Raw genomic sequence first — 17,570 nt, 5'->3', positions numbered from 1 at the left:
AACAACTTGTGTAAGTTGCAACACGTCTGCATGTTATGGAATTTTGTAGGGAAACGAGTGCAATTATGTAATTTAATGCAGGCTTTAACCTACATTTAGGGTTAGCTGTTGTGGAAAAGTGTTACCCTGGCAAACAAATAGGGGCCTAGATGTGGAGCTCTTCAAAGAAAATGAGTTGCAAATTATAGATTCAGTTATTGACCGTTGAAGTTGTTTATTGTACCATGTATGCAGCAGTCTGCACCAAAAGACCAACTGTGGGTTAAACCACACTGCAGAGCTTGAGGGACAATCTAAGCATCTCAGTCCCGTCCACAAAGGCAAGGTGAGAAGCATGACCAACAGTTTATCATTGACCCTTCACAACTGTCTGACATGCGTGTCTGGTTTCTGCTTAACTTCCTGGGCTAGACACACCGTAGAGACAGGACAGGACATGGAGAAGAACATGCAAACCTCTCTCTCTCATCTTTGGTAAATACCTCCCTGCCACTGCGCTCAAACAATATGGCAACAACAGAAATTGATACCGAATACAGATATAAACTTAGAAGAAGTCAAAGTAGGTCAAGACAGCAAAGAAAGTCATCCTGTTTTCCCTTCAAAGAGAGCACAGTCTTCATGTCTTAATTGCCTGAACTGAAGCTGAACTGAACTGAACTGAAGCTGAACTGAAGCTGAACTGAGGCTTTTACCCAATTACCAATCAAATGTTCTATCTTGCTTTTCCTAACTTGTCTCAATGTTCTGCAAGTGAATCACCCATACTGTACTTTTTATGGTAATACTGATCAAATTCAGTTTGAGCATTGAGCAAATCATGCGAAAACAGTCATAAATCCAAACGCAATGCACACAAGATGCAAAGGTTAAAGAAATATAAAGGCGCTGACAGCGAAATGGAATATTATACAACTAAAGGGACCTACTGTCTATTATTATTACTACACATTCCTTCAGTGCAAAAGGTCTTGGCTAGCCTGTCATGTTGATGCAGAGCCAAGTGTTCTCCCGAGGTAAACCCTACACTTCTACATTTACAACTGCATGGATCAATGGAGAAGTCGCCTCCATTCTGCTGAACCGTGGAAAACCAACCAGCCCAGGCAAACAGCGGGGTGAATGTGTGAGGGTATCAGCATGCATGTGTGTGCTCAAGGCGGAAGTGCTCTTGGAGAACTAGTGTTAATGTTGACCTACTGTGTCACTGTTTGACTTCACTTGTAAAAATCTACTACACAGCAGCACCGGTGACTATTATTCATTTCCAGTTGTTAAAAAGCTGCAATGGCTTCCATCTGTCATAAGCACTGAGAGCTGAGCACTGCATGCCATCACTACACCCTCGCCCCTGGAGTTCTCCCAAAGCTTCCCGACGCATTAATACCACCCGTTGGCAACATGAAGAAAGTGCTGTCACTTACCATGGCAACAGTAACAAACTTTAAGTCATTCATTAGGCTCCTGATTCAATAGGCTTTAAATTGTAGCCACTTAAAGGCCATAAAGGGGAAGGCAATTACGCTCCGGGTCCAGCAGCCCCACAGAACTTCTTTCCATCAGTAACAAATTTAAGAGATTGAGTCCATAACTGATACTTGAATCCAGAACTGTTACTTAAAGGCAATTGAGTGAGAATAAGCCTTTAGGTCGCACAGGCAAATGATGGAATGTTGTATTCATTATTGACTAATATAATAAACATATACTGTGTGTGATCAGACACACACACACACTTAAAATGTCTTTAAATGTGACTATTGGGTCAAACAAATTAGCAGTGACTCTTGTGTCTGCAGTCTACTGAGTATGGAACATAATATTTGCTCATACTTGACATGTTTACATGTTGTTTGATTGTTTCTACACTGTATTAATTGTTCTTGACTGTTGCAGGGGTGATGGACTGGCAGTTGGGGCATAACTACACACCTACATGCACGTACACACACGCACAATCAACCGCGCGTTTTTTCATTATGCCTCCACACTCACACACTGAGAACCTGCATTCATTCTCTCACACTTTCAGCCATATACAAAAAACAGTGATTGTTACATTATAGTTCCAACTTTTTGATTGGAGTGTCGTCGTTAGAGTCAAGGTATGTTAGAATACACGTGATCAAAGCTGTCACCCGCTTTATTAAAACACTATAAGAGTCAAACATTCGGCCTTTAAATCTCCCCCACACTCATCCCCCACCCTGGGCCCCTGGGGGTCCCCGCTGGATCCCATTCTGGAAGCCACCACCGAGTCTCCTCTACCCACTCGCTCCCTCTTTCTTATCCCGAGAAAAAGCGCCATGTTGAGGCTGAGTGCACGGCTGCAGCTCCAGCCGCGCCGGAGCGTCTCGCCTTGAGCGGAATGTTACCAAACCTCACCGGGACTCGAGCTCTTACCTTGCCGATCGCCTTTTTATACCTCATGGCCGCTTGATCGATGAGGCCGTAGACTTTAATGTCCCCGTTTCCACAGGGAACGACCACCCGGGTCCTCCCGAAGCACACGGTCACTTTCATTTCGCCTCAGCCGCGTTTAATTCCAACAGGGAAAACAGCCGCGTCAAGACAACAATAACCATCCCCGGTGTGCGAAGCTTAAAAACATTACTCCAGCTTTGACGACAGCGTTCAAAATGAAGTTATTTGTAAGTCCTGTGTCCTGGGAGGAGATCAGTCGCCCAGCAGTGGATCCAGCGGCGGCGGGACTGGGTGGCGTCCTCACTGCGCCGTGTTGACTCACTGAAACTTCCCAACAAAAACCCTCTGCGCCGAGAGAGAACCACTGGACTGACACCCGTGCGCCCACATGTTACAGCAAGCACGGTTACTATCACGACCCAGCAGGTTTCCTTTAAGAGCAACCTTGTGCAAGACCTGTTCTACTGTACAAGGAGTATGGAGGTGATATGGAGTGAATGAGAGAATGATGTCATGGAACAATACATGAATGGAGATGTAGCAGATTGAGTCTGATCACATGTGGCTGTGGTTCATATGGATGATCGGGGCTGATACACACCTTTAGACTCCTTTGTTGTTGTATCGTAATGTAGGCTCAGGCTTCTACAGCTCAATAGGAATATTTATGACAGATTACTATTCTCATTGATGAATGCCTGCTGATATCTCTTATCAACACGCAGAATCGATACAGAAATGTGGAAATCCAATTTGAATAAATCTTTAAGAGTCATCAACTTTCATTTCCCAGCAGGAATTAAAAACATTGTAGACTTTATTTTTACTGCCCTTGCTTTTGAGCAAACTTATCTCTAACAATAGACAATACAAGAATACAAGAATCTTCACCTGCAACTGTCACCTTCCTGAAGTGTGTAAGACAGGCAACTAGTTTCCAAATAGACAATGAAAAGGACACATAAGGGTATTTAATGGTTAAAGTTGTCAACGAATCCTGCTGGATATAATTAACTAGAAGAGTTTTGAGAGACTTTCATGATTTGAATGTATATTATTGTAAGCAGAGCATGTAACCTACAACAAAAGTTCAGGGTAAGAACAAAATACAGACACATATACTTCCTGTTAGAAAATTGCAGTCATAAGGTTTAAAAAATATATATTGTGAGTGTTTAGGCTGTAAAGTGTGTATGAGTGAAACCAATAATGAATAATGAAACCAACAGTGTTTTCACAGGAACGTTTCTCCAGTCAGTCTCCGTTCCTCATTCAATAAATTACATAACAGATAACTTGAAGTCATGCCATGCTGAAGTCCAAGGAACCTGCTCGAAGACCCCTGGAATCTCTGGATTCCACTTCCACAACTGCAGCTCCAGCCTGCCAACTTCCCAACTATAGTGACCTCTAGTGACAAGGAAAGGATAGACAGTTTAGGCGACCCCAGGCACGATGTCGCCTATAAGTCTAAGCTATAAATATGAGCTTAATAAAATGTACTGGAGTCGTCCATATACTCATGATACCATAATTACTGGCTAGATTAATTGTCATTAGAAGTTTTACACAACGCGTCCTGTAGACAACATGCTGCTGAGGTGACATCATGGAGCCTGGGACTGTGGCATGTCAATAGCACATCAGGAATGCACAGAGGAGGGGAAAAGGTATGTGGAAGTGCATAGTTTGGAAGGCAGGTCCAACTAAAACAAACAAACAAGCTCAGCATAGCAATTAGGACATAAAATACTGGTTGAGGTAAATAAGAGAAGTAGTTTTAAGAAGTGTATTCAGAACTTCTCCAGTCGTGAAGAAAGTGGATGTTTCTGCATTATTTTATGCCTATACACATCTATTAACTATACTATTCACTCTTTGCCATAAGGGTACATGATACATAAAACATTGTGCGCTAGATTTTCAAACACAGCATCTACATGACATGTGGGGAGGCAGTGGCTCAGTGGGTAGTGCTTCCGCTGGGGAACCAGACGGTCGCCGGTTCGAGCCCCTGCCGAGGTGCCCCTGAGCAAGGCACCGAACCCTCAATTGCTCCCCCCTCTGCGAAGGGTGGTAATGTAATGTAAGTCGCTTTGGATAAAAGCGTCTGCCAAAATGATCGTAATGTAATGTAATGTAATGTAATGTGTGTCAGAAGATGCCTCATGCAGCAGGCGTGCTCTGACAAGGTCTCAGAAGTCAGCGGGCCCATGGCTGACACATCCCTCTGTCAGGACGCTGTCTTATCTCAGCACCATGGAATTTTCCAACTTATACCCTGCAGAGACACATGCTTAATTTACTGCTTCTTTCCTTTTCCTCTGCGCCATCATTCCTAATTTAGTTGTCATCGCTTTTGAAGCTGAAAATACTTCTTATGCCAAAGCCAAGGTAGAGAGCTCGTCTGTCGTCATGTTGACAAATTCCAGGAAGTATCTTTGACATCTGCCTCCCGGGAAACATGATGCATTTGATGTAAGCGGCTGACAAACACCCTGCATGCTGTTTGATTCCTTAATGCCTCAAATGATTAAGAAACAAGTATGTCCACAAATTATATCCCAGTTTCTGTGCCTTCAGCAGTCTTACGGTTTCACTGTGCACGTGTGTTTTCTGAGACGAGGTCGGTGAGATTCTGCTTGATTTTTGCAAGTGGACGCAAGTGCATAGTGGTGTAATTGTTATGTAATGTAGTAGTCTAAAGGGCATTGTCACAATACTAGTCATTTCCTTACTTGTACCACTAGAGGGCACCCTGGATGCACCTATCTATAAAATGTCATTAAAAGCCATCTAAAATAATGAGACATACTGCTCATTAACAGACAGGCCTGATCCTGGAGGGACACATCTATGAGATAAGTACATCACACTTTGATTTGAAAAGTTGATATATCAAGCCATCTGTGAAAAATGTGTTTCAAGTATACAGTCAGAACTACAATAATCACTTTATCTATGGATATACTGTATTTATGGAACTTAGTGGGAGCTACATCCACACAAAGGCCTATGCCACAAACTGATGAACAATCTGTGTGCAGCTCATTCTGACTGAACACAAAGATACAATCAAATCTGTACACATATGACTGCATATGTGACTGCAGCAGCTGAGGCGCTGTCGGGTGTCATCATCAGTTGAGCCTTTCAAACAGGTGTCCCCAAATTGCACAGGCAAATTGCTATGGAGAAACTATCATCACTATGTATGCCGTACCACCCACTTCCATCTCTGACTTTCGTATGGCCGGGAAAACAATAAGACAGGCAACAGGCCAAGAGTCAACAATGTCCTTGTTGCGAACATCTGCTGACCTTACATAACCATCACCACTCTGGTGAGGAGTGATGGCCTTCCAAATAGGCTAGAGAGCCCTGGGGAGAGGAGGCAGGACAGTCAGTTGGAGAGCGTCACCCTTTCTGAGGCCGTCCAGTTGACAGATACTGTGATGTTAGTCCAGGTCTGCCAGTACACTAAAGCTTTCTCCATAAGCTGTCAAATAAAAAATATTGTTTTGAAGGCGACCGTGTGTGTAAAGTATGGTGGGAGATCATTAACGATAAGTGAGGGAAATTCAGAGCCTTGAGCTGAAGATCTAACCCAGAGGTATTTTTTATTTATTTTATTATTATTTAATTTGTAATTGTTATTTTTCGACACATCATAAGTTTCCTCTACCAGGGATAATGGAATAGCTTCTTTGCTGTTGAAAAATTATTCACAGCTGTTGTCTCATTATTTGAATAATTCTAATCCAGTTCCACTTACAGAATGTTTCATTTTTAGTCATGTCTGGGAAGAGGTGAAAGTGAAAGGTGAGTGAGGTGGCTGCCTGTCTAGATCAAAGCCACAGTCAGCAAACACACCATCACTGCACACTGGCACAATTACAGCAATATTTAATCACAAGACAAAAGTTATCATCAATCTGCTCAAACAAATGTAGTTGGTGAGCAACAGTACATCATGTGAAATGTAGTTATAATTATTTAGTTATAATATTTTGCATTACAAATACAAATAAATTTCCTTTTATAATGTCATAGCAGCATATGGATCATATGACTGGTAACATTATATACACTGTTTTTTTAATGAGTTTTTATGTTGTTTGTGCTTGTCTAGGCCCATTTTAGACTCGGTGGAAAACCACTGAGTAAGATCGTTAAAGGGTTTAAGTCACTCGAATATGACACAGTAATTGAATTAGCTAAAAACAACAAATTAAAAGAATCACCTCACCTCTCTTTCAAAGTGTTATTAATGCTCAATTGCTACTAGGTTTCCGTAGTTTGAGGCGATACCATTCTGAGAGCCGTGTCTTCACTCTAATCTAAGCGTGTTTGGTGTGTAGTTACAGATAAACGAAGATAAGAAAAATGTTAGAAAAAATCAGACATTATTAAACAGAACGTTTAAAAGAGTTCAATCGCGTGTCGATTAAAGATGTTATTTCATATTACACCCCCATATGATGAAATGGTACGGCCCAAGAGGTAGCGTAACGGAAGACCTGTAAGTGAGTCAACCCGAGGCAGTGACACCGGAGCCAAACTTGACTTTTACAACAAGCATATACTCCATAGAGGTGCGTACGTTTACAAACTCTGCGTCAGACCTCAGTAACGGGTCGCGTTAAGCAACAGGGCCGCCGTGCGACGTGCTGTCAGTGCGAATGTAGGGGCATTTGGCAAAAGAAGAGAGACCAAAATGCTAACGGCGGCTCTGCTAGCTCCGCGCGAGCTAACTAGCTGTCGCCTCCACAGTCGGCAACTGTTTGGAATGTAGCAGGAAGGAGTAGCATGCTAGGTAGATGCTAGTTAGCCTCCTAGCTAGCCATCCTATTTTTGGGGACTGGCATTCCGCTTGTGAGTAATGCAGGCGAATTGGCTGCCAGAATTATAACTACGTATACGTCGGCTATTCATAAAGACAACGGTTTATTTTGTGGTGGAGACATTTTGTTCTGTTTTGAAGTGCCGAGCAGGGAAAGTGCATGATGATGTTGCAATGTTTTCCCCCTTGACGTTTAAGCAACTGGTATGAATGACGAGCAGCAACAGAGGGCCTTGGCTTCTTTGACTTTCAATTGAACACTTGTTTACATCGTGCCGACACATCTAACTCGTACTGAAGTGTGCACTGATGTATACACTACTGTCTCGTCCCGCACAGACCCGAGTTACGAGCTGTATTGCCCAATTATGTTCCCTTCAGACCAGACGGACAGTGTGTAATGCAATATTAATCTAATCTGTTGACACCCTGGTGATGATAGCAGCTGATTTGTGACAGACGTATGGTTATGATCATCTCCTTTAGGTTTCCACGTTGCTTTTTATTCAAAAAATTCAGTATACACCTGATTTGTGTCACCAGGTGTAAAAACTTGTAACGTAAAATTAAGAAATTGAGGAAAAGTGTTCCAGTATTTATTCTACAAAAGTGTTCCAGTATTTATTCTACAACTGTTTTATTTGTTCATGTCCTTACTTTTGTCTTCTTTTGTCATTTCCTAGGCGTAAAGAGAGGCTGTAAAATGTCCTTGAAGCCCCGGGTGGTGGATTTTGATGAGACATGGAACAAGCTACTCACGACAATCAAGGCGGTTGTGATGCTGGACTATGTGGAGAGAGCCACGTGGAACGATCGCTTCTCGTATCCTACCGCAGCTTTATACACTTTTCTATCTGACGTAAAAAATGCCCTAAAATGCTGGTCAAGGACGTAAGATAGGTGGCCACTAGATAACAGTGTACACTTGCATGCATAAAGCTTTAAACTTTAAATATAGATCATTCAGATGAGTTAGTACTGTTCTGATCAGTAAAATCTGTATTTATCCCATATCACTAAAACCCAATGTCCCTGTTATCCATCCTGAGTTGTGCCACAGTGACATTTATGCCTTGTGCGTTGCGTACCCCGAGCCTTTGGGTGAAAGATTGTACACAGAGACCAAAGTGTTTCTGGAGAACCATGTGCGACAGTTGTACAAGGTGAGCGCTAACAACAGTGTAATAGATTTGATATTTAGTTTATCACTGCATCATGCTGATTCCTCTAACTGGCGGCGCCTCACGTCTTTGTGTGTTTCAGAAAGTCCTGGATTCCGAGGAGAAGGTTTTAGTCATGTACCACAGATACTGGGACGAGTACAGCAAAGGAGCGGACTACATGGACTGCTTATACAGGTAGAGTTACGTCCTTTGACGTTTGTTTCTGCTTGATGAGATCAAATGGAAGATGCCAAAAGCCTTCACATGCTGAAGCTTTGAAATAAACATATACATTAAATTCTTCTCCGTACTGTTTGTGGTGTGTTTAGCAGGTGGGTGTTTGTGGTTTGTTTTTATGTCCTACTGGCAGAGCTGAACAGAATTCTGTCACAAGCTCCAACACGTTTCAGATCATAGTTACTGAAGTGACTTTAAATAATTTCCGCAAATGCATAGCGTCAAGTGGCAGCTTACCATTTGGTGTCTCCCCATCAGATCTAAATCCATACCCTCCAGGAGAGGTGTCAGATCTATTTTTACGTGTGCTTCTCAGTGGTCTTTGCAGACTTAAGCCTTTGTGATTTGTAATGTCAGAGTGAGTGAGTGAGTGAGAGTGAAAGTGAGACTGAAGTAGAGGCGCAGCAGCAGAAGTGCTCAGTTGTTTGGAGAGAATAGGATCCTTATTGTTTCCTTTGAAATGTGGGAACACACCAGATGCTTGTTGAAATATCTATGCATTTCAGCACAGTGTGTGTAGTATAAACATGCAAGAACTTCATGAGGTTTATCTCCTTCCTATCAATACTGATGCAACATTCAACTTCTGCTTTGAGAAATTTCTTATATTTGTTTTATTATTTATGTTTTGTACAACATGTTAATTAAAACAGACATCTTCTGTCAAGATAGATATCTTTTGAAAATAAAAAACAATATAGCCATAACAGTGATAAGTGTGAGTCGATTATAGCTTCAAAGGTGAAGCTGCTAAATGTGTTATTAATGTGGTGTCAGACATCAGAAGTAAAAAAGGCAAATGTTGCTTGGATTAAAGATAAAGATTTCTCAATGTTTGCTGCCTCAGTGAGACCCAAAAAACACTTTTGTTTGTCAATCAGGGGTGTTTCTGTTCATGTAATGTGTGAGATACTGAACATTTGAGGCTGTAGGATGTTGCTCAGGAAGAGATATTACAGAGAAACAGTGAGGTGAGCAAAGATTGGAGAAGAGAATCAGTCAGTGTAAAGAGAGACAGTGGTGTGTAGTTAATTAACTCTGATATCCCTCTGCATAAAGTTTAAGCTTTTAACAATGATAAACAATGGAGTCTCAGTGTTATTATTCATTCACCAGGAGTCTTGCACAGTCTCTACTCTAATCAGCTAAAGTCTGAATAAACATTCACTAAAGACTCACTATTAGAGTCCCATAGCTGTGATGCACAAAGGTCACACTGCCATCACAATCTCCGCTTGGTCTTCAAGAGCATTGAACACATTTGCACACTTTGTGCTCTCCTTTAATTCCCCTTATAGGGAGAAAACATTATATCCGCTGAACGCCAGAGTTCATGTCTGTGTAATGTAATGAAAACATGACTTTCACTTGTGGAGTGGATGCCAGAGTCAACACGTTCTCTGCCAACACTTGACAAGTCTGTATGTTCAGCATTAAACTTTGAGAGAACTTGACATGTTTCTGGGAAACGTTTAGCTCTCTGGGGGACAAACCCAGGAGCATGATAGTGATGGATGCTTCAGGGAGAGGAGTGCCAATCAATCAAAGCCCCTCCTTGAATGAATAAGCATGATTTGGTCCTCTAGAACACACACATGCAACCTTAGACAGCAGATAACTTTTCCTTTCCCTCCTTCGTATGCAATCCTAACATCTGAACCTCCCTGCTTTACCTTGATCAGGTATCTCAACACTCAGTTCATCAAGAAGAACAAACTCACTGAAGCAGACCTGCAGTACGGCTACGGGGGTGTGGACATGAATGAGCCGCTCATGGAGATCGGAGAGGTACAGTCTCTGATTAAGCACATGTCTGGGAGCGCTGACTGGTATTCAGCTGGTGTGATCGGTGCTCAGGCCCGACTACAATGCTCTGCTTTATTGTGACGTGCTGTGTTGTCTTTGTTGTTGCAGTTGGCCCTCGATATGTGGAGGAAGCTGATGATCGAGCCCCTTCAGGCTGTCCTGATCCGGATGCTTCTGAATGAAATCAAAAAGTGAGTTCCTCACACGGACCGAGTCAGCAGGATTTATTTAGTAAAATCTGCTGTAAGACGTAATGTTTCTGGAGGGACATCTGAACATATTAGTATAAGTATTCATCCACCCTCATGCCGTACAGTCTTACACACTACTTGCAAATGTTTGGACAATTGGTTTTATTTGGCCGATATATCTCAGATACACCTACAAAATAGCAGCGCCCCTACCTGGTTACTAATGTGTTTAGCTTAGAGAAATAATCCTGCAGAAGAATGAGAGCTAACATCAGACCTGTTCATGTTCTGCAGTGACCGATGTGGTGAGAACCCCAACCAGAAGGTCATCCATGGGGTCATCAACTCCTTTGTTCATGTTGAACAGTACAAGAAGAAGTTCCCGCTAAAGGTGAGACAACCATGCCTCCACCCATGCTGACCCACTGAGCTACAATGGGAATGTCTGCTGTTATTATTATAACTATATTATCTCTCAGTTTATGTGGTTATTGTTGACATTGAGCTGCCTTCAGGAGGAAACCTGTGGTCAGTGAAGCTTGGTGTGTGTCTCAGTGTGTGTGTACCAGTTCACCATTCTTCTCTCCCTGTGTTGCAGTTTTATCAGGAAATCTTCGAAGGTCCATTTCTGACTAAAACGGGAGAGTATTACAAACAGGAAGCCTCCAATCTACTGCAAGAGTCCAACTGCTCACAGTATATGGAGAAGGTAGGACTGTGTGTGTGTGTGTGTGTGTGTGTGTGTGTGTGTGTGTGTGTGTGTGTGTGTGTGTGTGTGTGTGTGTGTGTGTGTGTGTGTGTGTGTGTGTGTGTGTGTGTGTGTGTGTGTGTGTGTGTGTGTGTGTGTGTATGTTGTGAGCCATCAGGTGTGTGTGGGGTCATCACAGTGTTAATCTGGTTCTATGCTGTGCCATTAAACCCCTCCACTCTCTAATCAGATTGAATCCTCCAGCCTGTAAACAATATTGTATCACGTGTGCAAGGAACATTATTTTCTTTACCTGTGCTTCTTTGTCTGTGTTTGTGATCATAGATGTATTTTATGTAAACACTGCAGAGACACACAATTGAGAAAACAAAATTTCCTTTTCTGTGCTTTTGAAACACAGAGGGTTTGTAAATTGGACTAACAGCAGAGAGGAAGAAGAGGCTCTAACGCTCTAAAACACATTTAGGTCCATGGAGGGCATAACAGTTCTGAAATTCAGCTGTTTGAGGTCCAAAGCACATTTAAGATTTCTATGCTGCAGCTGTAAAATGAGCTGAAGCTATTGACAGATTCTTTACATCTGCTGACAGAAGGAGAGCTGGATTTATTTGACTTGTGTTTGTGTGCGGATCCAATTTCATTCCAGTCTAATGCAACCCATGCAAGACGCTGAGAAGAGAAGAGAACGTCAACAAACCCTCCTGATGTTGTCTCTTGATCTCTGACTTCTCCCAGGTTTTAGCGCGGTTGAAAGACGAGGAGGTGCGATGTCGGAAGTACCTGCACCCCAGCTCATACGCCAAAGTCATCCATGAATGCCAGCAGAGGATGGTGGCAGATCATCTGCAGTTCCTCCACGGGGAGTGTCAGAGCATCATTCGGCAGGAAAAGAGAGAGGGTGAGTTCACCGCTCCTGTTGTTGTTGTTGTTGTTGTCCATAACCGGTTTTCCCTTCAGTTGCGTTGTAAAGTGTCTCATCTAGGAGCACCAGGATAACGACCTCAGTCCCCTTAGGCTTTTTCTGATCAACATCACTGATTCTGCTGCGATTATGTCATGACATTTGCAGCAAATATTATGATTTCTCTTTCTGTTCCCCTACTCCCCATTACCCCTAACCCCAGCCCCCCCCGCCCTGACCTCCTTCCTCCCCTTAAAAGTGAAACCCTTTGGGCGTTTCAACCTTTTCTTGCGTAACATCTTGTATAACATGTTCCACCTGATGTTTCACCCCCTTCACCTCAGCCCTGCCCATCGCCCCCTCAGGGCCGGATTAGAATACTGAGCAGATGTATTTACCCACAGCTGTAGACACCGTGGATGTGATGGTAGGAATCAGACGGTTGGCAGTTGAAGGAGCGGTGATAGTTGCAACTCCACACAAACAAAGAAACAAATGCTCACACACACTCTCTCCACCTGTCAGTCTAATGATGATGTGGGACTGTGAGGGCGCTTATGTTCACTTCAGCTGTGACATCATTCACCAATGATGTCATTGTTGATAATGACATCACATTGAAAGTGAATAGTTTCATGACTGACAGTGGTGCTGTGTGTTGTTAAGTTTGTTGAGTTGCTGTTTGAGGTTTTGACAGTACACACTTCCCCACTCTGGTGGTTTGCATGTAGACTTGTGGAGATGGTTTCAAACTGTGTGAACTGTTGTGTCGTTCCAGACATGGCCAACATGTACACCCTGCTGCGGGCGGTGGCCAGCGGTCTGCCTCACATGATCCAGGAGCTGCAGATCCACATCCACAACGAGGGCATCCGAGCAACAAGTAACCTCTCTCAGGAAAACGTTAGTGATACAGCTCCCTGTGTGTGTGTGTGTGTGTGTGTGTGTGTGTGTGTGTGTGTGTGTGTGTGTGTGTGTGTGTGTGTGTGTGTGTGTGTGTGTGTGTGTGTGTGTGTGTGTGTGTGTGTGTGTGTGGAATGTAATGAATTGTTCTTAACCCAACTTCTTCTCTCTCTCCTGTTCCCTCCAGATGCCAACCTTGTTTGTGGAGTCGGTGCTGGAGGTTCACAGTAAATTTGTTCAGCTCATTAACACGGTTCTAAACGGAGATCAGCACTTCATGAGTGCACTTGATAAGGTATTCAAATGTGTTTGTAGCACTAACTGAACTCATGGTGATTGATTTAAAGGTTGTTAAAGGATTGGAGTAGCAGGCATTCATCATTCTGATCGTTCAGCTTCATCTTTAATATGTGTGATTTATTTCTCAGGCTTTGACCTCTGTGGTGAACTACAGGGAGCCCAAGTCCATCTGCAAAGCTCCTGAACTGGTGAGGACACCTTCATAGATGCACTAAGTCATGTACACACTCTAATGTGATGTAACAGATCAATCAAAGTGTGTTTAATTGTCCAACAGACTTAGATACTGCAGTTTGTTCTGTCATGTAAATGTCTCAGTCAGTTTGCTGCCTCAGCTGGAGGATTCCTCTCTTATTGTGAATAAGGATCACCTAATGTATACAGGATCCTGTTACTTCTTTTGACGGCATGCAAAGCCAGTGAGATCTAATAAACCATATGTTGTCTCTCCACAGCTCGCCAAGTACTGTGACAATCTGCTGAAGAAGTCTGCTAAGGGAATGACAGAGAATGAAGTGGAGGACAAGCTGACCAGCTTCATTACAGTGTTCAAGTACATAGATGACAAAGACGTCTTTCAGAAGGTGACCTGGTGTATAAACATGGACTGGAAGTGTGTTTAGCATCAAATCTGATCTAAGAATACATTTATCATTTTGTGTGTTTGACACTCTGCTCCTCTGGTTTGCAGTTTTATGCCAGAATGCTAGCAAAGCGGTTAATACACGGCTTATCATTATCAATGGATTCAGAAGAAGCAATGATCAACAAACTAAAGGTAAATACACAGTTTAACACACGCCCCTCTCTCACCTTTCCCCCAGATGACCTCACTCTTATTGTTTGTGTGTTTGTCTGCCTCCTTCCTCCTGCAGCAAGCGTGTGGCTACGAGTTCACGAGCAAACTCCACCGAATGTACACAGACATGAGCGTGAGCGCCGACCTCAACAACAAGTTCAATAATTTCATCAAGACACAAGAGACGGTGGTGGACCTGGGCATCAGCTTCCAGATCTATGTATTACAGGTGAGGAGGGGGCGGCTGAAGGGGGAAAGAGCCCAGAATGCATTAATCAGATCTATTCTACAGCTTATGTGTCCATGTTACGGTGAAATGTGTAATATGGTTGTGTATGTCCTGTGGTTGCAGGCTGGAGCTTGGCCTCTCACACACGTCCCCTCCTCTACGTTTGCCATCCCTCAAGAACTAGAGAAGAGCGTACAGATGGTGAGTTTGATGTTTGGGACGACGGCTCAGAGGATCATGGGAGGGACGGCCAGGAGTTGTGGAGTAACGTCTTTCCTTTACTTTACAGTTTGAGTTGTTCTATAATCAACACTTCAGTGGGAGGAAGTTAACCTGGCTACACTATCTCTGCACAGGTAACACACACACACACACACACACACACACACACACACACACACACACACACACACACACACAGCACAGTACTGAAGGATCTGTTGTGTTAAATTGAGTGTAAAGAGATTCTAATGTCTCACTGAATCAGTGCCAAACTGTGCAGTCACTCTGGTTTCACGGCATCTGTGTCCCCTCTCTTCATCCAGGTGAGGTGAAGATGAACTACCTGTCCAAGCCCTACGTCGCCATGGTGACCACCTATCAGATGGCCGTGCTATTGGCGTTCAACAACGGGCCGATCGTCACCTACAAGGAGCTGCAGGACAGCACCCAGATGAATGAGAAGGAGCTGCAGAAGACCATCAAGTCCCTGCTGGACGTCAAGATGCTCAACCACGACTCAGAAAAGGTTCGAGCTCTCCTGCCGATTATTACCCAGATACCCAAAGCATGCAGAGTAGACGGGGCTTCATCCTGAGGACCTTAATCACCTCTAACCACGTCAGCAGCTTCTCCTGTGGTTTCTCTGTTCCACCCAGTCAGCCTCAGCCCACATCAGGTTACAGCCACAGGGCTATTTTAAAAGAGAATACAATATTATGATAGTTAAATTCATGTGGCTCATATGGTGGAACTCGATCGGTTGCCCAGTCCTAGTTAGGCTTTCTCTAATGATCTCTTATTAGGCATATATTTAGCTATATTGCATCATCTGAGGCCGTATACAGCATATAGACAGTTTATATGTAGAGCCATGTAGACAAGAGCACAAATGAGCCATGACTGACGCTGCAGTGTGTGTGTTTCCCCCTCTGCTCACAGGAGGACATCGAGGCAGAGTCGACATTTTCACTAAATATGAGTTTCACCAGTAAAAGGACAAAGTTCAAGATCACAACGTCCATGCAGAAAGACACACCGCAGGTTGGACCCACGCTCGTCCTTTTGTCTCCTGTATCTCTGCACACTTTGCTCTTTTCTCCCCCTCCCCCCCGCTGTGCAGTGATTAATGTGTGTATCATCCTGTCCGCCCCGATCTTTAGGAGATGGAGCAGACGAGGAGCGCTGTAGACGAGGACCGCAAAATGTATTTACAAGCTGCTATAGTGAGAATCATGAAAGCCCGCAAGGTACTCCGACACAACGCCCTCATCCAAGAGGTGAGTAAAGGTCGCTGTGTGTAAATGACCTTAAATTAACCTTAAATTAATGCTTTTATAAGAATCTCTGTTCTGTTCAAAAGCCGGTCTATGGTCTCAATCTTTGCATCTACTTTAGAATTGCACTGTCCTCATTCTTATAAATAAATAAAGCCTGTAAACCCACTTTATTGTTTAGCAGTAACTCTTTGTTTCTCCTCCTCAGGTCATCAACCAATCCAAAGCCAGGTTCAACCCCAGTATCAGCATGATCAAGAAGTGCATCGAGGTGCTCATCGATAAACAGTACATTGAGCGGAGCCAGACCTCGGCAGACGAGTACAGCTACGTGGCGTAGGCCCGGCGCGCCATCTCCACGTAAACGCCCGGCGCCTCTGGCTGACCAGCAGGCGCCGGGGTTAAAAACGTAAAAACATCAAAAACAGACTCATTCATCCATTTAGGTTTTTGGACTGTTACTGCTCGGTGTGATCCACGCGCTGACCAAAAGCAGGACTAGTGCCTCCATCTTTTAAAAACAAGAAAGGTCATCGTGTCACATCAGACAGCCCGAGCGACGCCGCCCCGGAGACCCCGCCCACCCCGACCCCTCCCAGCCTCTGATTTTGAGCTGTTTACAACATCACCAGTGCCACGCACCTGTGCGTCTAAAGACAAAACCATGATGCTATTTGAGAAAGAACGAGCAGATAAACATACTGTATAAGTCAAATTAACTGAACACAAAGGAAGGAAGCAGCAGCAGGCGGCGAGCGGAGCGGCGCGGCGCTGTGAGCATCAATGGCTGTGGCACATTAAAAAAAAAGACACCATGTTTCTCACACATTTGCAGTTGTGTTTATTTTTCTCTCTTTTTTTAAATGTACTGAATTAGGAAAGATATTGTAATAAATCTGGTATACTGACTATTGTATCTACTTTCAAATGTAAAGGAAAAAAATTTGAGGTGACACATGATCCTGCTGCTTGTCAAATAAATAAATAAAAACACTGAAGGGTTTTATGTAAATGTTTGTCACCGTGTGTCCATTTGAGTAGATATTGGACTTTTCAGAGTTCAATCGGAACCAGAACTCACCTCTCTAGAGGACATGTGGAGGTGATGATGTAATGCCCCTTCAGTCAGTGTTTCACAGGACGCACTGGGAGTGTTTGAGGTGTAGAGTGGAGCTGTGAGGATCAAATACCTGATATGCAGTGAGCTGGACACAAAGCCTTATCATCCTGTGAGTGAGGAAGCCTTATCAGACCTCCACAGGACCAAGGTGTTGGTATCTAGGTGGGGTTAAAGTATTTGTTTAACCGCCTGTTCCTAATGTCATAAATACAGTCGGAGCCTCATTGTTTTCTCCTTTGTTTCAGCTTGAACAGAGCTTAAAGGAAACTAAATACTGCTGTACATCTGCAGCTTACTCACACCAGGGCAAGGACTTTACTGTGACGTCTCTTCATGACAATTTACAAATCTGTGAGGCTCTAAGTAACAAACAGTGGCTAATTATTGTATGTAAATGAAGCTTTACTTTTATAATATGGCTGTAAACCTGTGTGTTTCCCTCCTCCCTG

At 43.5% G+C, this 17,570-nt stretch overlaps 2 protein-coding genes across 8 annotated transcripts in view; one reads left to right on the top strand and one right to left on the bottom strand.

Moving 5' to 3' along the window:
• LOC142988755 (partitioning defective 3 homolog) overlaps nt 1-2,900 on the bottom strand; it is a 269,011-nt gene extending 266,111 nt beyond the window's left edge. For 6 of the 7 annotated variants that reach the window (XR_012960619.1, XR_012960620.1, XM_076137992.1 and 3 more), the window contains exon 1: nt 2,404-2,899. Coding sequence is in view for 5 of the 7 variants with exons in the window: in XM_076137992.1 (XP_075994107.1) it covers nt 2,404-2,523 (120 nt within the window). In the remaining 2 variants the exon portion in view is untranslated. Of the gene's footprint in view, nt 1-2,403 lie in introns of all 7 variants that reach the window. The other variant, XM_076137995.1, reaches the window with a different exon arrangement.
• A 4,012-nt stretch (nt 2,901-6,912) lies between these two features.
• On the top strand, nt 6,913-16,994 carry cul2 (cullin 2). The gene is made up of 21 exons (XM_076138132.1): nt 6,913-7,019; nt 7,951-8,089; nt 8,328-8,430; nt 8,531-8,625; nt 10,350-10,455; nt 10,582-10,664; nt 10,959-11,055; nt 11,263-11,373; nt 12,109-12,271; nt 13,053-13,177; nt 13,365-13,472; nt 13,606-13,665; nt 13,933-14,061; nt 14,169-14,255; nt 14,353-14,505; nt 14,629-14,706; nt 14,795-14,861; nt 15,051-15,253; nt 15,667-15,768; nt 15,888-16,004; nt 16,210-16,994. Exons 2-21 carry the CDS (start codon nt 7,971-7,973, stop codon nt 16,339-16,341), a joined length of 2,238 nt encoding a protein of 745 aa, XP_075994247.1. The 5' UTR covers nt 6,913-7,019; nt 7,951-7,970; the 3' UTR covers nt 16,342-16,994.
• Nucleotides 16,995-17,570: the final 576 nt, after the last annotated feature.

Source organism: Genypterus blacodes, unplaced genomic scaffold, assembly GCF_046128005.1.
Source record: "Genypterus blacodes isolate CSIRO-AG114 ecotype Tasmania unplaced genomic scaffold, CSIRO-AGI_Gbla_v1 ptg000348l_1, whole genome shotgun sequence".
Taxonomy (NCBI): domain Eukaryota; kingdom Metazoa; phylum Chordata; class Actinopteri; order Ophidiiformes; family Ophidiidae; genus Genypterus; species Genypterus blacodes.
The sequence above is the reverse complement of the archived record's forward strand: the minus strand, read 5'-3'. Positions and strand labels throughout refer to the sequence as shown.